General features: G+C 41.2%; 1 protein-coding gene across 2 annotated transcripts in view; it reads right to left on the reverse strand.

The window, feature by feature from the left end:
• Window positions 1-505: 505 nt before the first annotated feature.
• The window catches only part of arhgef39 (Rho guanine nucleotide exchange factor (GEF) 39), a 23,276-nt gene continuing 312 nt past the window's right edge, over window positions 506-23,469 (reverse strand). For both annotated transcript variants that reach the window (XM_015952888.3, XM_054739447.2), the window contains exons 2-11: window positions 22,835-23,005; window positions 22,144-22,238; window positions 18,076-18,196; window positions 12,903-13,021; window positions 8,418-8,488; window positions 7,394-7,522; window positions 4,801-5,030; window positions 1,988-2,076; window positions 1,370-1,496; window positions 506-1,220 (exon numbers count right to left, since the gene is read on the reverse strand). In XM_015952888.3, the coding sequence (XP_015808374.3) occupies window positions 1,212-1,220; window positions 1,370-1,496; window positions 1,988-2,076; window positions 4,801-5,030; window positions 7,394-7,522; window positions 8,418-8,488; window positions 12,903-13,021; window positions 18,076-18,196; window positions 22,144-22,238; window positions 22,835-22,984 (1,140 nt within the window). In that variant the 5' untranslated portion in view covers window positions 22,985-23,005 and the 3' untranslated portion in view covers window positions 506-1,211. The remainder of the gene's footprint in view (window positions 1,221-1,369; window positions 1,497-1,987; window positions 2,077-4,800; window positions 5,031-7,393; window positions 7,523-8,417; window positions 8,489-12,902; window positions 13,022-18,075; window positions 18,197-22,143; window positions 22,239-22,834; window positions 23,006-23,469) is intronic.

The raw sequence follows: 23,469 nt of genomic DNA on the forward strand, positions 1-23,469 counted from the left end.
CAGCCTCCATTCGGATTTCATAAAGTGATCTTAGATCCAAGAACAGCCTTTATTCACCATGTGACCCAAAAGAAACTTCTCAGAGTTGAACAGTTAAAATGAAGTACCCGTGAACTCTTAATCCATCATTCAGAAACTTCAGGCTCCTAAAATAGAAGTTTTAAATAATTCAAGTCATCATCTTCATCACACTGGCCTCCTGCTGCACAATAATTCACAAACCCACCCCACTGTCATGATTTTATTTTTAAAGACACTTTGTGAACCAAAGCAAGTGCTTCAGCCTCATTCTTGAGTTACATCTGGACATAAAGATAATTACTGATCCCTGGAACATTTTCAAATTTGAGTTTTATTTAATACAAAAACTTGACCTTCAGTTAAAACTATTTAACTCTTTGATCTATTTTAATGAGTAAATTCGGTATGGAAACCAAAAATAAAGTGTTTGCTTGGTAAAACATCCACAAATGCACATTATTTGTTGTGGTTTGATTTATTGGACAGTTGCTATTTTTTATCTTCATTTAAAATAAAAAAAACTGCAGAATGTTTCACAGAATTTTACAAAAACAGTCACTCAAAAGATCTGCTGCATAATACAGACGTAATATAGTTCATATATTTGTAAATATAAAATTGTAAAAACAAAAAATACAGAATAAGAGTTTAAAAAACAAACAGGACAGGGAGTCGGAGTATAAAATGTGGTAACCGGGTCGTTCAGCCTGGATTCAGATCAGATACATGATTCTGCTGAATCCAGAGCAGGTTCTGATCCGAACTCTGCTGCTGGTAGTGAGTGTGCACCAAGTGATCAGTTGGTTTTACTGGTTCATCTCATCAGTAGCTAGTTAGGCTTGTGGATGCCCAAACAGGAAACAGTCCCTTTCAAAATAAAACAACTGTTACTAATCTTAAAGCAATGTTGCAAATAAAAACATTAAAGGTTAAATAAAGGTCACAAACAATAAGCTATAACATCTTTCAACAAAAGCATTACTGTAGATTAATCAGTGAGCAGAAAGCAGTGTAGCGAGGAGCAGCACACCAGCAGCACCTACACAAGCTCTTATTGCACAGGAGGCAGCCAGGAACAGAATATAGACTGGACTGCAGCAAGTCTTTGGTAAATGTGGAGAAGCTCAAACTCTCAGAAAACATCTGGAGGAGAAATCCATCAGAAGATCACACAGCTGCAAGTAGAAACTTCAGCTGAGCTGGGGGGGGGGAGAGAGTTAGGGGTTACATTTTCTGTCTCAACGTTTTGGAGCAGTTTGTTCAGGAGGAACTAAACATCTGGATACAAATGTCTGATTGATGGTTTTAACTGGTCCAGATCTGCACCAGGTCCACTTCCAGAACTCACCAAGCGTCTCTTCCTGATGGGACTGCTGCTGCTGCTGCTGCTTTGAAGGTTCTCCACTGCTGAACGAAGTGGTCGGCGTCTCGGCTCAGCTCTCTGGAGAACCACCGTCTGTTTGGACTGCAGCTTCCTGGAAACGTGTGTGTATTTAGCAGCAGGGTCAGAAGAAGCTTCAGCACGACCTGAGAAAGTTCTGCTCTCTGTCGTAACGAAGCAGATCTACAGAGAATCCACTGAACCGGTTCCCTGCTGTGTTTACTGAACATCATCTTTATCTCCGCTTCATCAGCACCACAACAAAGTGCATGAAGATGCGCATTCAGGTCTACAGGTGGGACATATCCTCTCTGTCCAACTTGAAGATTGTCTCATGGGATACAAACGGCAAGAACAAAACAACAGAGGCAATCGAGCATTCTCTAATGCTGAGCTCCAGGTCCTTAGAACAACAATACTTTCTCACTTTTTATCAAACATCCAACATTTGTACAAGCTGGAACAGAACATCTCACTGGAAAACACCTTCAAGTCCTTTAGGAAATGGGTTATCCAAAGCAGAACTGGTGTTTTCATTAAGGACAATAAAGAAGGGGTTCTCTGAATTCAGAGAATGGTACACACCTGATAGCTGAGCTCAGGCACTGGTACCAGTCATTGAGGTCCTGCTGATTGCTGGACATCAGCAGAAGTTTGGCTTTGGGGAAGGTCAGCTAGAGGAAGAGGAGACAAGAGAAAGGATGGTTGGGTTAAGGAGACAGAGACACACACTTCTGCTTTCTAATCAAACAGTAACACAGTCTCTCTAGTCTGTCATGAGGGTGACTGAATCAGTCAGATCTGACCAGGATAAGCTTTGTCAGGAGTCACTCACATAGAAAATTTGTTTATTTTTTATTTATCTGATGTTTCCCTTAGAGAGCAGAAGTCAGGTTTCTTGATCTGGTGCAGGTGAGATCATTTAGACACCATCAGCAAATAGAAACCATTCCCAGAAGTAGTCTGGAGTCTCATTTGGGTAAAAATGATAAGTAAATATTAAATTAATAACATTTTGCAGTCTTGAATGGATTTATTTGATTGTGGAATTGAAAAGACTCCCATTTAGATGAAGAGTGAATTTCTTTCTTTTACTTCAGAGAAAACTAATGACACTAACTTTATAGACAGCAGAGGGCAGCATTCGTCTGATTTAAACTTCTACAAAAAGGTGAAGCCCTCATTGTGAGGAACCTGCTTTTATATAACAAATTAATGTCTCTAACTCTGCTGACAGATACTTGTCTAAACTCTGATGTGTTAGTAGCTGAGAGTCATTCACAACACATGCAGGTGTTACAGATGTGCCACATGGAACGTTAACATCAACAGTAGACGTGTCTCTCTGGTCTGAGTCCAATCTAACCCTAGACTCACAATTACAACAAAATATAAACCTCACCAGGAAGCAGATGTTTAACATCAGATTATTCTGTTGTGTGTGCGTTGTCTATTTTATAAACACTAAAATATGAAGTAAACTTTAATTCTTCTGTAGCATCAGCTGATCCACATGATCAGTGTAAATGCGTACTCGGTTTGCTGCTAACTGACGATACTACAGTTCTCTCTTTAAACAGCAGGGGTTGCTAACGAGAAATAGACACCGGAACGGCAGTAGAAGACGAGCTGAATGCTAAAAGAGTAACCAAAAATCCAGTTTTTAAAAATATACACTTTTTGGATTAAAATGATTACGAATAGATGATAGCTGGTTAGACAGATGGAGTCTACATACATGATGGATGATGGACAGTAGAACAATTAAAAGACAGATTATTTCTGGTTGATTAATGATGGATGGATGGAACGATGCATGGATGGGTGGGTTGACATCAACTGGAAGAAGGTTGAATCATGGCTAGATCAACTGATGATAGAAAGATTTAGGAGAAATGGATGCATGAATTATAGATGAAAGGATGAATAAACGGATCACTGATGACTATCTGTTGAGTGATGGATGGGTAATAAGATTGCTGACAGATACAAGAATGACAGATGGATGGATAAATGTAGGGAGGAAAGGATGGGTGATGATAAATGAATAGAAGAATGGATAAAAATTGGTGGATGAATGAATGAAGATGTATGAATAATTGAATAAATGGCTGGGTGAATGGATGGATGGGTGGGTGGATGGATGAATGACTAGGTGGGTGGGTGGGTGGATGGATGGATTAATGGATGGGTGGGTGGATGGATGAATGAATAGGTGAACGGGTGGATGATGGGTAGATGGATGGGTGGATGTAGAGAACAGGAGGACCAGCAGACTGAGGATCCGTAGTTAGAGCTAACATTGGAGACTGGAGGACTGCGTGTGACCAGCAGCTAGTCTGAGATCTGAATCAGCCTTTGCATATAGATTACTGTGGTATTTCCAGCTGTCGCATCTCATTAGGCTTTAATTCTTCATGGTGCTGCACCAGAAGGGCCCTGGAGTGCTGACAGCCCTTTTCCTCCAGCTCAGGTAGGCCCAGGATCAATAATGTGTCCTTATGAGAAATGATGTGTAGTGTTATTGAGTATGCACGTGGGCCGTGGAGGATCAGAGGCTAATGAAACGCCATTTGAGCCATTAGATAAGCTGTAGGATCTCAGAGCACAACCAGGCTGCAGGAAGCTGCTGCTGCAGGACTGGAAGACATGGATTTACTCACTAATCTGGTCCAAACACCTGGAGATTTTCTCTCTCTCTCTCTCATTAATAACACACACACAAACACACGCGCGCGCACGCACACACACACACACACACAGTCTCCAATTGACATGTGATAAAACAAACCCAGTAGAAAGATCCCAGACGACCCACCAGCTGGGCAGTCACCTGTTTGATTCTCCAGTGAGGAACATTCTGTATCTGTTTTCTAGTCCTTTCAGCTTCCTGCTCATGTACAGAGTTGTGTTAAAGGTGTGAAACACTGAAAAAATATTTTTTTTAATTATATGATTATTATCTGTCACTCTGAGTTTAACATGCAGGCTGAACATACACTTATCTCCTGCATTAGCTCTGACAGAAAACAGACAGTAAAACTCTAGGATTTAAAAAACCTGACAGATCTACATCATCCTGTCACATATCATTAATAGACTCATCCATCTTCATTCACGAGGGGAAGGCTGTTGTTGGTTTGGCGTTCAACATGTTGGCTAGTAGAAGCTAACCATTAGCATTAGTAATTCCACCACACAGCAGAACTCCTTCAGGCTTGTGCTATTTCTGGAGACAAAACATCCATGTTGCAGAGCAAACAGTCAGTGGTAGAGTGGACCTCCCCCCTCGACTACAACTTACAAGGCATTCATTCTTACTAGAGACCAGTGCAAATGTGTTGATTAAACAAGTGTTCCACACCTTTAAAGTAGTAATGTAAAGTGCCGTCACTCACACTGAGCAGACCTCCTTGGCTCCTGGTGTGGCCAAAAACCTTCTCCACAGTGGCGTCCTGCAACGGGAAGGCATGCTGACCAACAAACTTCTCTCCACTGGAAGGAAGCAGCAGGCTGCAGTGTTTGGCCTGCAGCAGCATGTCTGAGAACAGGAAGAACATCTTAGGCTTGGCTTCGGTGCCTTTTGGAGGGACAGTCTTCAGCCAGCCCTCACGGATGTACCACCTGCCTGTCAGGAGGACAAAGGAGGAGGTAGAAGCTTACTGCAAAAGCAACCACAAGATCTGATCTAGATCTCTAAACTCTTCAACAACAAATAGGCATATTTTCAAACTGAAATTCAATTAGAATCAGAGGAGGAGAAGCTCATCTCAATATGCTTTATAAAAAAGTATTTTGGGCGTTGTGGTATCTTTGTCTTTTATTGGGGGGGGGGGGGGTGTCATGGGAGAATGGTTATCCCATGATTTGAAGGTCATGGGATCGATCCCATCTCCCAGCAGGCCACGTACCAAGGCATCCTTGGGCAAGATGCTGAGTCACAAAGGTACCCCCTAGGCAAGATACAAATAAGGATGGGTCAAATGTAGATAAAAAAAATCCCCAGAGGGATGAAGAAGCAGAAGAAAAAAATATATGAAAAAGTAAAAAAAATCTAAGTCAGACTGAAGCTGCTTATTTTTTGTCAAACTGAACGAGACTTAAAAATGTACGTATTCTGGTTTTGAGGGGTGATAGCAGTTTACCTGAAAACTAGTAATAAAACTCATTCGCTCGTCTTTTTCACTAAATCTGCTGCGGTCTCTAGTATGAATGAACACATTAGTAGTTTTCTGTGGAAATAATCTCTGGTGCTGCTTTTTCAGAGGGTAGAAATGATTAGGAGGAACTGGGGTGGGAAGCACAGGATTATGAGTCCTACTCATTAATATTCATGATATGTGTAACCCACATTTAAAGGTGTGGAACACTGAAAAACCATTCGTGGATAAATCACAGCCTTCCCTCGGGTGGTCGCAAGCCAGGGTGGGAGAGTCCATCAATGCTAATTCTCTCTGTGATGTCAAAGAAACAGGCGTATGCTGACTCAATCGTTTTCGTGAGCGAACTTCTTTGAAAAAGAAAAAGTGTTTTATACGGTTTCTCTGTGAACGAGACCTTTAACACAATACATTTTTCTTTTTAATTTTATAACCTGAATATTCCAATTCTAGAAGTAAAAACCTCACAAGATGGTCTGTTAGAGCTAACAGTAATTAGCACTGTGCAAAGGTGAGTTCCTGGATCACGGCCTGATTTTTATTACTGCTTGCTGCCAATGGTGTGTTCAAAAACAGCAACAAAATCACATTTAGAGTTTCAGACAGGGCGATAACAGATTACACTGATACTAATGAATGTTGGTTGATCAAGATTACCACCCAATGTTTTTGGTGCGTCCCTAAATGAGACTAACACACTACCAATAAATCAAACGGTTCATAAACAGAGGCTAATCGAGACTGAGGGATGTGGTAGTAGTCGGCATGCTGGATGGAGCTCCAGCAGCACGTGATGCATCTATGACCCAAATGAATCCTGAAGTAGAAGCTATGGTGGGAACTGGATGAGCAGAACAAACCAGGAGTTAATGTGTGAATGGTTGTATGTCCTGTCTGTCTTTATGTGCGTCTCATCGACGGACCCACGACCCGTACGGAACGAAGCTGCTCAGAAGTTGAATAAATTATTTTTTTTATAACAGCCAAAGTCTGAAGAAACACTTTTCTGTGTCCATGATCAGACTTGGTCTTACAGAGCTATTTAATATGTTAGATGGGCTTCAACACCCCCACCCACCCACACACACACCCCAGAGAAGGTAATGATGGGAAGGAGAACAGGTCGACGGGAGGCTGTTGAGTGGAGCTCTGAAGTCTGTCTGGTGGGACTGGAGCTTTACTGGCTGAAGAGGGAGCTGGTGGACTTGTGAGAGGAAGCTTTAGAAAGTTTCAATACAGGCATTAAAGAGATGAGCTGCTACTCACTACACACACACACACACACACTAGTTAAAAGGCTTGCATACCCAAGAAGACAAACACATTCAGTTTGTGTGTCTGTGCACATGAGTTTACTCAAATCATACGAGTGAACGCACACGCGCGCGCACACACACACACACACACACGCACGCACGCACGCACACACACACACAGACTGATTTCCTTTTATCTTTTGGTCTGGAGGATGGAGCTGGACTCTAATTGGTCCGTGGGGAGATTGGCAGGGCGAGCGGTGCAACAATCAGGTCAGATTCTCCAGAGGCAAACAAAAGGAGGAGTGGCAGGAAGAAAAGAGCCACCACTCCAAGTACAAGGAAGTCTACCACGCACGTGCTAGCACGCACGCACACACACACACACACACACACACACACACACACACACACGCACAGATTGTACAGTTACTAACACTATTACTGAAACATGCTGAGTGCTGATGAAGCTCCGGTAGCTTCAGCATGTTCCTGAAAGGTCTCTGAGCAGCAGATAGAGTAGTGTTGAGGAGATGGAGGCAGTTCATCAAGGAGATAAAACAAATCAGTCTAACCTGCAGCCATCACCTTCGTCTTTCGCCCTTTCATGAGTTTCTGCACTCTGCAAAGCTGCAGGTGGTTCTCATGCTTCCGAGTGTTGTCCTGGATACGCTGAGACACCTCACTCACTGCTGCTACAGCCTCTACAACACACACATACACACACATGCATTATCATTCATCGATGACAACTTCTGTAAGCAGGACTACATAAACATGCTGCAGGCTTATTCATCGTCTCCGCAGCCACTGACCGTCTCTCTGTGGACATACATTCAGTCACAGTAATGTGTCACATGACAACAGTACAGACGCATAACTGAGAAACACATTTCAATAGTCAGAGGGAAAAAAATATATATTTTTTCTGTTCCAGAATTTAATCAGGACTCGCCAAAACCCATGTTTAAACAAAGAGCTCTAATGAAATAAGGAGAGAAAAGCATGACTCACTGCCATCTAACAGTCAGAAGCAGTTTTCATTAGGAAGAAACTGGATTTTAATTAATATACATGAATAATTCCTTGTAGGTTTGCACTTGAGTCAGATTTGGTTTGACAACTGAAATGATTCATTATGGAGATCTGTGTTGATGTTAAAGTCTTTACTTATGAATGCAGCCCCTAATTAACCCTTCTGATGCACTCCCTAATAATTATGTTCAAATCTACATCAAACTACGACTCTCAGCTTTCTCCTCCGTCCATTTTCTCAACAGCCGACTGCTGCTTCAGCAATTACAGCAGACGAGGAAAGGGAAAGTTAATTCCTCATTCCACCCATTGCCTTTCATCCCAGATTTTAAACCAGAATCCTCGAATGATGAGAAATGTTGTTGTGGTTGTTTCAATCAAACGATCTGAAACTCTGTGCAGCTGTGATGTGTCCAAACAGGTTAACATCCATCTTGTGTTTCTGAGTAGTGAACATTACACCTCCTGTTGTTATGGCATTCCACCTGTAAAAACTCCACCGATGGAGAAGGAAAGAAAAGAGGACACGACAGATGAGTAAAAGTGGTTAAAAAAGACACCTACTGGAAAGTTGTTCAAACTCTGGGTCATCTGGACTTGTGTTGGCAGTCAGGTCTTGCAGGAAATGGTTATACCTGTAAAAAAAAATCACAAAGGTCAAAGGTTACCCACCCAGTCTCTCAACACATTTTACAGCATAGCTCTAGATGTGTAAAAAGAGAACACAATAAAAAAAGGTTTTAATACAAAACTGCCATCAACTTTATAATAATAATACATTTTATTTAAAAGCACCTTTCAGGACACCCAAGGTCACTTGACAGAAATCACGTGATAAAATACAATAAAACAATAATAAAACCCAAACAAGAAAAAAACAAAGAGAGAAACAGAAACTTTATTAAATCAAACAGAAAAGTCTGGACCAGAATTTGAATCTGATGCTGATTTTTATTTATTAGGGGCCTGCGCATCAAATATATAGGGAAAATACTTTCATGTATTTCATGGACACCTATTGTTCTTTCACCAGAGGAAATGATCTCTATTTCTAGTCTTCAGCGGACATTAAAGGTGTGGAACACTGAAAACCCATTTTTTATGATTATTTCTGATTATAAATCACTCTGAGTTTTTCATGCAGGCTGAACATGAAAATAGTCTCCTACACCTATCTCCTGCATTAGTTCTGATAGAAAATAGACAGTGAAACTTTAGGATTTGAAAATCCTGACAGACCTACATCACACAGTCACTTAACGTTCATGGACTCACCCAAGTTGACTCATGACTGTGAACGCTGTTGTTGATTTAGAGTCCTGGAATCAGCAGAGGACGTCTCGACTATCAGAAGTTAACTGTTAGCATTAGCGACTTCACCACTTGACGCTCCTCCAGACTTGTGTTATTTGAGGAGAAAAAACATCCACATTGCAAGTCAGTGGTCGAGTCGCATTGCTGTTATCCAATTTGAGGAGAGATGTCAAAATATCAGGAAATAAGAGTCCTAATCCTGCCATCTGAAGCTCAGCTGTGTAGTGGGTCTCCTGGAAATAGTGCACTGGTATAAATACCCCCGCAAGAATGACTTACAGGGCATTTATTCCTACTACAGACTACTGCAAATGTACTGATTAAACAAGTGAACCACACCTTAATGGGGCTCCAACTGAAGCACGCATCCAGAAGCATGTTTCTTTTCACAGAAAAAATTTGATGTTTGTGAAAAACTAAACTCTAAAGTGGAAGAAAAATCTTCCCATCCTGTTTCTTTGTAGCAGCTGCATGGAGCAGAACCTCTGCAGCTACCTGGAGTCAGGTTGCTGCAGAGGTTCTGCTCCACACTGCAGCAGGGATAAGGCAAGCCGTTGTAGCATGTAATTCACAAATGCTTCTATTTAGACTGGATTATTCCCAATCCTTATATAAACAAAATAGATATGCCACCATTACTTTGTTACCAGTAGAAATTACATGTTATTGGCATTTCCAGTAGTTTATGTAGATCATATTTAGATATGTTATTTAGACTAGGATGAGTGCTATTTAAAAAAAAAAACTTAAAATGCTAATGAAATGCAAGTCAAATATTTTCCATAAAATATGTATTAATTATAAATATCAGATGATAAAAAGGAAACTAGAAAACACCAATTTAATACATATTACTGAGCTTTTTATAATTTTGTTGTTTTAATTTCATTTTTTAAGCAGCGGACCACAGTCTCGTTTCAGTTGATCTGTTGTCAAATAGAATGTTCGATCCATCAACAGAGGATTCGATAGAATATTTGATTGCTAACATTCAATAGCCCTTGAAGATTGTGTGTTTTCAGTGAGTCTCTGCTTGTTCAGCTTTAATTAAGTAACATCTTAGGTGTGTTCTTGCTGTGTCTTTCTAAATCCATGCTTTCGTTATTTTTTAAACACAGAAACAGTTTTGTTTACCTGTTTGTAGCTACAGTTTCGCCGACGGCTGCCGGCTTCTTCAGGCAGCGTCAGCCTGAAGAAGCCGGCAGCCGTCGGCGAAACTGTAGCTACAAACAGGTAAACAAAACTGTTTCTGTGTTTAAAAAAGAACGAAAGCATGGATTTAATTAAGTAAACTGTCAGGATTTGGGTTCACAAATCGTAGTCATGGTTATTTTATGGTCAGAAGCTGGAACCACTAGTTTAACAAACCAGTGTCTTCATATAAGTCTGATAATTATTTTGATGTTAATGAACAGCTGCGTGAGATTCTGGCCTACTTCATTGTCTGCAGACTTGTGAGATGGTTTTATCACTTTGTGACTCAAATGTGTCCTGGGTCTCTTTAAACTTTATGAATCACCGCACCAGTTGGTCACAACTGTCAGAACACACTAAGAACACAATATAAAGCGCCCAATAGAGGACTGGTTTCAGAGCTGCCTCCACACACACGGGCCCAGATGAGACTCTGAACCACTGTTCCAAACATCGATAGGCTCTAAAGTACGAAAGTCACAAGTGTTTGTTCTTTTTGCAGGATCCTGTGACCCAGAGCAACTTGACGGCCACATTGATTTTCAGCGCCTGTCTCTGCCTTCGAGCCTTCTTCAGTCTGGTCAGAACTGGTTCTGAGACTCAGCGGTGCCACTGAAACACACCAGTATCGATGACGGTAGACTGTGGAGCCTCAGACTCTGGAGGCACACACAGGGTGTGTGTGTGTGTGTGTGTGTGTGTGCGTGCGTGCGTGTGTGTGTGTGATTATCAAGTGGTCAACATTTCCCTCTAATGAAGGAGTCAGACTATGGTCTTATCCCAGCATGCTCCTGGTTCTTATAGAACACAAGAATCTGTGTGTCTGAACAGAAATTTCTGGAGCAAAACACCAAAATCAGACCTCCAAATGTTATGTGGGAAAATAGTGGCAGAGGAGTTTAGAACCCTAGAAGGCCCTATAAAAATACAAGCTATTTACCATCATCATCAAGTCAGAGAGGAAACAGCAGGGTTGGTCCTCAATAAACGCACATTTGGCAGTTTTGCTTGCTTTTTGCTAAACGTATCTTCTCGCTGTGCGTTAGGGCTGCACGATATTAGGAAAACCTGCGATATTCCATAACAGTGATTAATATTGCGATGACGATATTACTTGCGATAAATAAAAACTTAACTCAGGAATAAAAATAATCAAAAACAAAGAACTAAAAAAATCATAAAAATGAGAAAAGCAAAATATGTGAGGAAAGGGAAAAAGAAAATGAAATCCGTGGATCCCGGGAAAAGCAGAATCAGCAGAAAGAGCAGAGCAAAGCTAAATAGGTGTTTGCTAACCATCTAAATTAAGTGCCGTCTGCCTCGGGGGCGGGCATCTGACCTATGAGAACCCACCCGATTGGCCAAATGGGTGAAGAGCTCTATTTGATGTGTTAAAAAAACATCATGCTTCCATTTGACTGACAGAATAAATTGTGTAGCAAACATTTGAGCTGACCGTTCATTGCGATATTTATCTGTTCTTTGCGATATACATATTGTGCATCCTGATATTGTGATAACAATATATTTACGATGTATTGTGCAGCCTTACTGTGCGTTCATCTTTTTAACACCTTAATCTAACATCTGAAATGTCTCCCAGCCGTCATTAGTGTAGTGTATACAGGAGTGATTTGTCACTAAATTAAACAAACCAGATGAGGAAACGTGCTGGAAGCAGACTGCAGCGCCAGGTATGTTAGTTCTCTTTTTTCGAAGTCCAATAGACCGGACTGGAACTCTGAAGTTGCAAATGTGGTATTCTGGCCAAAGAGGGCGGTGAGGGTCTGAGTGACATTTCATTAACTCTATAAAGTGTCATTATAGTACATAATAGCTCAAGAAATTGATTGAAAAATATGGAAAGTTGCATAGTATGGCTTCAAAGGACCACATCAGCGGTCAACAAACACCAATTATACTAATCACATATATACCATACCATACCATAGTTTATTTATATAGCTCATTTAAAACGCAGCATGGGAGCTGCCCAAAGTGCTGCACAGGCTAAAACAAAACGCAACCATTTGAAGGAACTAAAACAGAAGATAAAAATCCCAATCAAAAGCAGATTAAACATGATAAATACTAAGAACACATTAAAACAATGACACAATAAAACACTAAAGTCAAAAAAACTAGAGTCCTAATAACTCGTTTATCTTCATTTAAACAGCTTTTCTGCTTTCAGGACAAAAACGATCCTATCAAAATCAATTCCTAAATAGGGGGCTATTGCTTGGTTGACATGAACCAATGGGACAGGTAAGAACAACATTTAAACTTCTGCAATAATTAAATAAGGTCATTTAAAAACTCTTTTGTACGTTCATTCTGTGTTTATCTTCTTTATTCATTTTTTTGTTATTTTCTTACACAGTTAAGAAAAGGTCATTTTAAGGTGTTTAACTGTTATAAATATGAGCTCCAAGAGCATAAACCTGAGACCACTAACTACCAGCCACCATACTGAAGTATATAGTCCAGGCTCCACAGAAGCACAGCGGGATTAAATGTAATCATGATCAGCAGACTTACTGAAGGATTCGCTGGACGGGTGTTTGAAGTAAGTCCTCCAGTTTCTGGTCCTTGAATTCTGGTCGAGCTTCTTGTAGTTTTTTGAACCGTCTGAAGGCCTTGTTTTTTTTCAGCTGGATCTAAGACAGAATAAGATGCAAACTCTTATTACTCACCACATGTAGGAAAGACAAATACTGTGGTATCAGAGTCCCTCATTCTGTTTTATTGCTTTTAAAGGGCTTAAGTAATTATTCACTGAGGCTTTTTGAAGGTCTCCAACAGTTTAGCTCTATCTTGTTCACTAATATGAATCATTAAAGCAAAAAAAGAAAAAAAAAGTCTCCTAAATGTGATCTCAGTGAAGTTTAAAATAAAGACGCTGGTCTGCCCGTTGTTCCGCGAGGGCCAGGTTGAAGCCAAAATTATGAGGTTCCCACCACTGTCACACGTCTCATCACGCCCAGAAAATCCAAAAATGGGAAAAGAGGTGATGCTGAGGGTGGCACAGTTACAGTTGGAACAAATGAACCAATGTAGCCACTAGCTAACTTAGCTAACCCAAGAAGCTAAGAAGGGCTTCGGGGAAGCCCACCTGCACGGCCGACCGGCCTCCGTGCGAGACTGTAGTCATGTTGGTCGCCTGTGGAGATCTAATATGGACTGGGACTGTTAAATTACAAGGAGAGCCTCAGACTGCTGCAAACGTGGCCGGGCACTGTGGCCTTTTACATCAGCTCATGCTCCACAGCTGGAGATCAGCGGGACATTTGCTACATGCTAACCCAAAGCTAACAGAGTTTTTCCGGGCATTTTTAGCAAGAAAAACGTAGTAGAGTGACTTCAAAGTGAAGCAGCGTCCAATGAAAGAGCTGTGGTGTTTCTGTGGACTCCCTCCAAGATCCACAAGTGACCAGCATGACTACAGTCTCGAATCAGAGCGGTGCGTGCATCCTGGGCAGCAGACAGGAGAAACCAGACACCCGTTCAAGTTTCTTATCCAGCCAGCAGCCCTACTAACATGTTTGACCAAGCTGTTACATGACACTGCATTTACCCCCCATTCAACCAGTGAGATAAAGTACTCTGAAATACAATTTTACATACTGATAAAAAGAAGCAGAAACTGCTTGGATGACCTGTTAGTGCAGTCAATTACCACATCTTGCCTTTAATCATTCAATGATTAACATCCAAACACACAGAGGACACAACTAAAGTTCAGAGAGTCCAAATGGCTGAACATCTATTAACCCCTAGTGGATGAGAGTGGAACTGCTATTTAAGCCACTTCTTGGATTCAAAAAATGCAGACCAAAATGGCCCCTTGTGGTGCAGATTCTCAGTCATTCAGGACATGATAACCTTGAGAGTTTAATTGAAAACAACTGGACTTTTTGGGTTATCTTGAAGATGGTTTGCCTCTCAACCAAGAACGTCAGAAGCTTCTTAGACAAGAAGCAATGGATAATTTCAGTATTCTCAGAGCGCTGGGTCACTTTACTTGACGTCACTCAGCTTTCTATCAGACCGTGTGGAACAATATGTCCACTTTAAAGAGGTTGGCACAGCTTGTTCTTTCAGTTCAGATTTGCTGCAACACCCTAATGATATCCACATCTTTCCATATAATATTAGATGTGTCATACAGCCAAGTCCTTACAAACTTCCTTGTACTGTTGCAATTGAAATGAACCATGTCACTAAGTGGGTGGGGCCGAGCTAAGGATAAAAACCAATGTATGAGAAGATTCTGGGTCCATTTGACCGATGACCACAGAGGGTGGCTTCAGGGGGGCAAGGTGTGTTATTTGTATCATTTTTCTATTTAAACCAATTTAAACCAACCTACTGAATGATGCTCATTTTTGGGAGTGTATCAGGAGCAGAGTTAGAGTGTGTCATGGTAGTAAAGAACCAGGAAAGTAAGGTCCACTAGCCGGACATGATAAAGACAAAAAAAGGAGCTTTCTGCAAACCTTAAACAATAACAGAGGGCAAAGCATCTTCAAGATAACCAGAAAAGCCCAGTTACTTTGACTTAAACTCAAGATTAAAGTAGTGGTTCACTCGTTTAATCAATACATTTGCAGTGGTCTCTAGAAGGAATGAATGCCCACATCACAGCTGAGCTGCAGATGGCAGGTTTAGGAGTCTTATTTCCTGATATTTGGACATCTCGCCTAGGGATGCACCGGTCAGGTTTTTTGCTGCCGATCACCGATACCGATCACGTGGATTGGCCAGAAATTTTCTACAACATTATAATGAGTGCTACAAACTACATAATCTGGGAATAAAGGAAATGTAACCTAATCTAAAATGGTCTGTATTAAGGTTGTCACGATGTGAAAATTTAACCTCACGGTTATTGTGACCAAAATTACCACGGTTTTTGGTATTATCGCGGTATTTTTTTTAAACGTGCTACATTTCCACACAATTAAATAAACCCTGTATGTCAGGAAATATTGTCCTCAGTTTGTGTCTAAATTTTGCCTAAAATGTGTTATTTTGTAATTATGTTGTTTATTTGTTTACATTTTTTCCCTTTAGTCTTTAAAATACCAACAGTCTATGTTCATGTTTAAAATACCAACTTCTTATTTTTGTCTGTTTGATGTCATTATTTTAAAAATATTAGATCAGATGATACTCAGTACTCAAGCAGCCTTCTAATCAGATACTTTTTTACCCTTACTTGAGTAATAAACCCTATATCAGGAAAATATTGTCCTCGGTTTGTGTCCTTCCAGTGAGCTTTGCAGATGTGGGAAAATGTCATCAGGCAGTAATCATTGTTAAAGTCATAATTATTCTCGGAGAGAGACCAACTCTTATCTGCCCCTGGGAGCCCCGTAATGCATAGCGTCATTTCAACATGGGGGTGTCCGCGACACGGTTTATATGCAGGTAGCGGTGCTGCGGCTGCTTTATATAGCGACTCGTTGCATTCTCCCTCAACCCAAATCCTAGGATCACGCATTTTAGCTAAAACGTTAACGTTAACTTGCCTTGCGTTGACTGTAGAGTTGTGGGTGATGGTCACGCAGATGTGTCATGAGATTTGAAGCGTTGCTGCCTTTCACAGACACTTTTTCTGCACGTGCTGCAAACAGGATAGCCGTCTTCTATCAACTGTCCCTCGGCATTCTTCAAATATCTCAAATATGCCCGTACTTCCGACTTTGTCTTCTTTGAGGGATAAAAAATGTCCTCCTGAGCGCTGCCGTCTCCTCCTTTGACCATTATTTCAGCTTTAGCTTCAAGAAAGTTTTGGTTGTAAACAACAAAGCGCGCATGTGCCGCCGGCAACTTCAGCAGATGATACGGTGGCTGGTAAGGGTCACTGCGCCTACACCGCAGCCACGGTAATCCCACCAAGATAATATAGTTCTTAAAAAAACAAGACGGTTATTATTATTGTCAACTTTTTTTTTTTTACCGGGGTTTACCGCTACACCGGTTACCGTGACAACCCTACCTGATCGGTCTGCTTTGATCTATTTTGAAAACTCCAATCAAAACCGATAGGGGCGCTATCGGCCGATTACGATCAAATGCCGATCCATCGGTGCATCCCTAATCTCGCCCCGGATTGGATAATAGCAACGCAACTCTACCGCTGGCTTGCAACGTGGTGGTTTTATCTCCACAAACAACACAATTTGGGAGGAGCTTCTGCCATGTGGTGAAATTGCTAATGCTAAAAGTTAGCTTCTACCAGCCAAGACGTCTGCTGCTGTTTCCTGAACGTTAAACCAACCACAGCATTCCCCATCGTGAGTCAAGATGGGTGAGTCCATGAATGTTAAGTGACAGTGTGAAGTAGGTCTGTCAGGATTTTCGAGTTCTAGTGTTTCACCATCTATTTTCTATCAGAAGCTAATGCATAGGTGATAGGTGCAAGAGTCTATGTTCATGTTTAAAATGGGTTTTCAGTGAACCACACCTTTAAAGTAAAGACCCTGTTATGGCCAACAGCCTGGCCACCTTCAACCCAGGGAGCCAGAGCCTCCCAGCCCTTGTGATCGTCCCAGACACTGCCCCTCCTCTCCTCCAGGCTGCTAATGAGCACAGCTGAGCCGAGTCCCACTGATGACCCACACCTGGGATAAAAGGCTGTGCCATCCAGCAGTCCGGAGTGCTGCTGTCCTCCTGGCTTCAGTTCTGTTGTAGAACCCCTTTTGTTTTTATTTTTATCTTAAAGTTAACTGTATGATCCAAAATGGGATCTTTGTTCTGGCCGCATTGTTGGTCTCTGGTGTTAATTGTTTACTGATGGTAAATATGGTAATGGTGAATAAATACTGTGGTACTGATCCTAAAACAGGGGTGTCAAACATGCGGCCCGCGGGCCGAATCCAGCCCGCAAGCAGGTTAAATCCGGCCCGCGAGATGGTTGTGTAAACTTTATGTTCATACTTTACAATGTAGAGTGAACTTGTGAGCAAGTTTTCTCTGTAATGAGTATAAATAAAACAAAGCTGCGCTCAAGGCTCACACAAGAACTTGAATCACATCCTGAAGTTGGCTGCCACTCAGGATGTGACTTCTGATATTGATGTTCTGGTGAAAGCTAAAAGATGTTAAGTAAAATGAGTCAAATATATTTGAAGTGCTGCATGAAACTGATCTAGCCATGTGATCTGTAAGCTCTTTGAATCACTAAGGAATGTTTTCTTTAATTGATTTTTTATTTTTTTATTTTCAAATTTTCAAGTACACTTCAGATGTTGTACTTGTACTATTTTGGATACACTGTCCTCAGGCTCCAGCTTTGTTTTATATTGATTGTATTAATACAAAGAAAACAATCTGAAGCTGTTTTTAATTTACCGGTCCGGCCCACTTGGGACTAGATTTCCCTCAGTGTAGCCCCTGAGCTAAAATGAGTTTGACACCCCTGTCCTAAAACCTACTGATCATTTGCTGCTGCAAGAACATGGTTTTGTTTCGAATAGTTTGATTGCATTTAATAAAAATGGCAAAACAGAGTTTGAGGTGAATACTTTGGTTTTTGGATCATGGTCTATGTAACTCAGAAAACCATTTGGTACAAACGTGGCTGTAAGTAGATTAATAATCCCAAAACTACTTCAAACTACAATCATTAGCAGCTATTCATAGCTAACAACTAGACAAAAAGATTGAATACCACACAAAACAGGAAACAGGAAGTCAGTAGACCTACCTCAAGCACCTTCTTGGCATTGTAGATGTTATCCACATACTTGCTGTAGTGGTCCAAGTGTGAACAGAACTTGTCCAGACCCTGGCCCAGGTAGCCATTCTCCAAATGGACCAGTAGAGATCTACAATAGAGAAGACAAGCATTCAACTAAACTGGTGATCTCCAAACATTAGACATGCTTCATAGTTTTTATTTGGACCTGTAACATGTTGGAAAGGAGGCAGATGGTGGCTCAGGTTTGAGACAGCACAGTATGGCAGCATATGATGAGAATATAGCTTCCCAGAAGTTAAATCAGTGATTTAATAACCTAAGAGTCTGGACCACACATGTATACATGTTTAATAAACAAGAAAGCTGGCTCAGATGACCGTTTAGGAGCTGAAGGGGTGAGGAGCTCTCTTAAACCCTATCAGGCAGTGGAACCTTCGGGGAACCAAGAACCACTATGAGGAGATGTGCTAAACTCAGGGAACAGAACATCTGCATCAAGGGGGAGAGAGAACAGTCAATCAGCCTGTCAGGCACGTTTTACTAGACTAAACTCTGTGTTCTGGTTCTCACTCACTCACTCACACACGCACGCACGCACGCACACACACACACACACACACAGACACACACACACACACACACTATTGATGTACCAGAGACATTCTACAACGCCTCCTGTTCACACATCCTGTCAAAAAAAGCGCTTTGCTACTGAAGTTGATCTAAATAGATGTTAATGAAGTTACTAGCTGAGGTGTTGTGTACGTAATCAGGAGACACAGAAGCAGCCCAGAAGTCTCTAACGAGGGCAAAGGGCAGGAAACCCCAGCTTCCTGGAATTTTCCCTCTCAGCTAAAAGTTATGATGAGAAATAAGATTTTAAAAGTGAGCACACGAGCAAAACATTTCCAACTTTCATCTCTGGAAATGTGCCATGCTGCAGAATTCATCATGAAACTAAATCTGTACGAGTTCCTCTGATCTTCAGCCTGGAGGGCTTTCCATCTCAACACTACAGTTTAAAACCTCCCCATGAACTCAGCCTTCCTGAGAAAAACAACCACAGCCTGCTTTCCATGTCTGCAGTCGTTTTTGTTACTCAAATAAATAAATAAAGTTCCACCGATGAGCAGCTCTGAAACAATACAAACATACATGTGTTATGTGTAGAACCAGGATGAACCCAAGGCCAGGGTGCTAACATCTACACGTTCCAGTCCCCATCAAGGCTGATGTTTCCACTTTATAATAGTTATAAATTTGTATCATTATAAACATTGTCCAAGATTTCATGATTTATTATTATTTTATGTCATCAAATCAGATATCATGTTTTTTGTGGTTTAAAGAATCAAATGTTTGCTAATAAACCAACAAAATAGGCAAAAAAATAAAAGAGTAAAATAACTGCTTTTCATTAAGTGTCAATTTTCTGTTATACATCCTAACTGATGTTCATAATAAAATTTTAAATCTATTTCCATTTTAATGAATTCCTTGTAAAACTGCCAGAGTGAGACCATCTCTAAGGAATGCCATCCGTCAGTTTCTTCAGGTCTTCTGATGAAGTTCAAGCAACAAACAGATTCAGGAAGGCATTCTGCACTCTTAACTTTATCAAAGGAAAAACATCTGTTGAATATCTAAACACATTCCACCAGATATTAGCTCCCACCCTATTTAATTTCTTAAAAAACGAGAAGCCGATATTTACCATTTTATATTTGTTGGCTGACTGCTAACTGAAAGATTTCCATTTGACCTTTTCCAGTAGAAAACGAGTGCTTTGACACTGAGAATGATAGATTTATAAGTCAAAATGCAGATCAAATGAGCTGTTGACCAAAACAGCTTGTGCTGACTTTGTTTGCCAATACCAACTCTGAAAGAGCATTTACTACAAAAGGTGTTGCATCTTGTCTGTATCTTTTCATGGTAAGTGTTGTCCAGATCCTGGCAGCAGTTGAATGTAATCTGAGGTCTTCAAAATCTGTTCCCTCAGTTTAGTGAATTGAGATTTTGGCAGCAGTTTTGGTAAAGCTAGAAAACCACAGATCTGCACGTCTTCTGTCAAAATGTTCAAAGCATTGTTGAAACCCAAACCAACCACAGTGAGCTCATCAACACACCGTTTAACTCTGCAGCATTGAGCTAAACAAGACCCCACAAGTAAAGAAAGAAGAACAGAGAACACAAACACATCAAAGAAGCACTTCAGATCTGTGGGTACCCTAGCTGTGCTGATTCAACACATGTTTGGAGTTTCAGGGATTATATTCTGGTACACTTCAAACTAGGGATGGCAATTATGGCAATATATCGCGATAATTATTCCTGCGATATCTCAATATTCAAAAGCCGTGTATGACATTTTAGGAAGAATTTACATGCAAACATTTGTGTATTTTCTTTTCTTTTGGTATAGTTCAAATAATCTATTTCAGCCCGCTACATTACAGTGTTAATAATAATGCTCCTCTTCAATGGATGAGTTTGTTACGTGCACACCTCAGCAAGCTAACACTCTGACTGAGGCCATTGTGAGCATGTTGGTCACGAGACTCCTCGGCGATCAACGTTTCAAAGAGATGATGAAACAGCTCAACCCAGGATACCACGACTACTACCTACCAGGATGATCCCATTTCACCACAATGATGGAAAAGAAATATGAAACAACCTTGAAGGTGTGTGTGTGCGTGCGCATGTATGTGTCTTCATCTCTGTTTCTCTCTGGGCACAAATAAAATAAACATTACAATATAATGTATTTTATGAAAAAGGTTGCTGACTGAGCAATCAAGAAACTAATATTTTTTAAAGCATGAAACATTTTTCAATCTTAACCAACTTTACTGAAAATAGCAGAATTAATAATCAGGTAAATAAAATAACTTTAATATCTTTTATCTTTAAGTAAAGCAGACCCTCAGAGCTGTCGATGGTCCCCTGACTGCTGACGTGTGGACCAGCCGTGCTACAGAGGCGTACCTTGGTGTGTTCTGCCAGTTCCTGATTTAAGATTGGAAGATGAAGCGCTTCAACCTTGCCACCATGCCGCTTGTGAACACAAGTCATTTTTGTGTACAATTTATTTTTGGTTTTAGGAGTCTACCTCCATCAGATTGTAGCATTTGTATTAACAGTTAATTAAATTAAAAGTTAATTAAAAGTTGTTTGATAAGCTATCATCTTGTCCTTATTATTAGAAGGCCCATAGCTGATCACACTTCAGACTAGAAGCTAATGATGGGTATATTAGAGCATCCTGGTGCAATAAGCTAAACTTTTATGCATGACACGATTAGTCAGCTATTAAAATAGTCATTTGCGGTGGCCCTAATTTGATATAGCACCATCTAGCGTTCTACAATCCCCCAAAGCGCTTTACAACACAACCAGTCACACACACACACACACACACACACACACACACACACACACACACACACTCACACACTCACACACTCACACACTCACACACACACACACACACACACACACACACACACACACACACACACACACACACACACACACACACAACCAGTCCCTCCAACCACCATCAGCAGGTAATCCGGGTTAAGTGTTTTGCCCATTGACACAGACAGCAATAGACAGGGCTCGGACCTGCAACCCTCCGGTTATGGGGAGGGTACTTACCTCCTCTGCTACCGTTGTTCCAAATCTCTCAAGGGAGTACTACTGCTGCTCTAAGGGCCAAAATTATCATCAAAGCAACATCCACACTGACTGACAACAACTGCTGATGTTGCATGACTATCACAAGTCTTGTTCATTTAGGGTTTACGTTCCAGTAAAGATTTTCACCCTCTGCTCCAGACACCTACACCAGGTTAGATGATAGTGAGATAGGAGATGTGAAAGCACATGGTGTGTTGAGTGTTATGGTGACAAAACAGAAAGAAAAGAAAACAAAGAGTAATTGTACCCTAAACAAATTCCATTGTAATACAGTAAGCTGGTCATTAGGATAAGGACCACCCTTTGGTCCAACAGGTCTGTCTATCTTCTATGAGCCAAACTAACACAGATTCTTTAGAAAACACTTACTGGTTCACTGACTGGATGTCTTTAATAGAGCTGAAGATGGCGTCTCTAATGTCCTGCTTCAGCGTTCCTTTGGCCCTCAAGATTTCCACAAAGAACTGTAAGAAACCAGAAAAAAAGAGAACAGGACATGAGGTTTCACCACCTGATGGATGCTTCTAAGGGAAAATCTGGCTGAGGTCTAGATTTCTCCAAAAACAGTGGAGATGCCAACAGGGCACCTGTGAACCATACCAAAGAAAGTTCAGCTCTCTCAAGTCTGAAGGTCATCTCTGAGATTGTAAACCTAAACCATGCTGTTCTAAAACATGGTGATCCATTAAGGCGACCCGTGTTCTGTGTCCAGCAGATCTGGTTTTGAATCATTTACTCTGATGTTTTTGCTGATCCTGAACACATTGCAGTGGGTTTATTATAGATTAGAACAGAAGAACCAGTGTTTTTGTGGCCATCACAAAGCATTGCCAGTAAAACCAGACCAGACTGCAGATGGACAGTACAGTCACTCTCGAACCTCCCAGAAACATCAGTTCCTGCTGCATGATGCTGGGAGGTTCTGGAGCTCAGACCATAAGAGAAGATGAAGGACAGCTATGCATCCTGTGTACTGCTCTGGTAACAAGACGAAGAATCAGGCAGGAACCAGAAGTCCAGTAATTTGTCTCTGGCCAGTTCCAGATGCAGTAACACTTACAGTGGACACCAGTTCCAGTTGGTGGCAGTAGTGCTGCTCGGTCTGAACCAGCTCTCTGGCTGTTCGACTGCGTTTCCTGTCCCAGCGCTCCCTCTGCTCCTGGATACTGTTGGCCCCCATCAGACTGGGGGGTTCAGGGGAGAAACTCATGGTCCAGAGATGAGAAGGACTCTGAAGGACCACAGAAGATCAGACCGGGTCAGTGTCACGCATACATTACAGAACTACATACGGCCTAGGTTCTACCTTGTTCTGTTTAGCATTCTTTCTGGTCACCTGTGCCCTGTTACTCTGGAACCCCATCACCTGGACTGAGAGTAACTGTCATAACTAGAACCAGGCTACAGACCAACTACAGAACCTATCTATCTAACCAGACAATCGTGCAGCTTTTAAAAATCAGAATGAATTCATAAACTTAAATAAACGACCATGTAAACAGTTTCCTGTCCGTCTGTTGAAAGTTTAAACCCTTCCTCAGTTATTTATTCGATCACCAGAAGTGCTGATCAAATTGGACCTGCTACTCAACTGAGCTCATCAGAACACACGGGACTACTTAAACCAGAGTAAGCTAGTCCCAGAAGAAACCAGTCCCCCTAAGCTGACTCTTCAACACCACACCACATCAGTGC

Source organism: Nothobranchius furzeri, chromosome 1 (assembly GCF_043380555.1).
Source record: "Nothobranchius furzeri strain GRZ-AD chromosome 1, NfurGRZ-RIMD1, whole genome shotgun sequence".
In the NCBI taxonomy this organism is placed as follows: domain Eukaryota; kingdom Metazoa; phylum Chordata; class Actinopteri; order Cyprinodontiformes; family Nothobranchiidae; genus Nothobranchius; species Nothobranchius furzeri.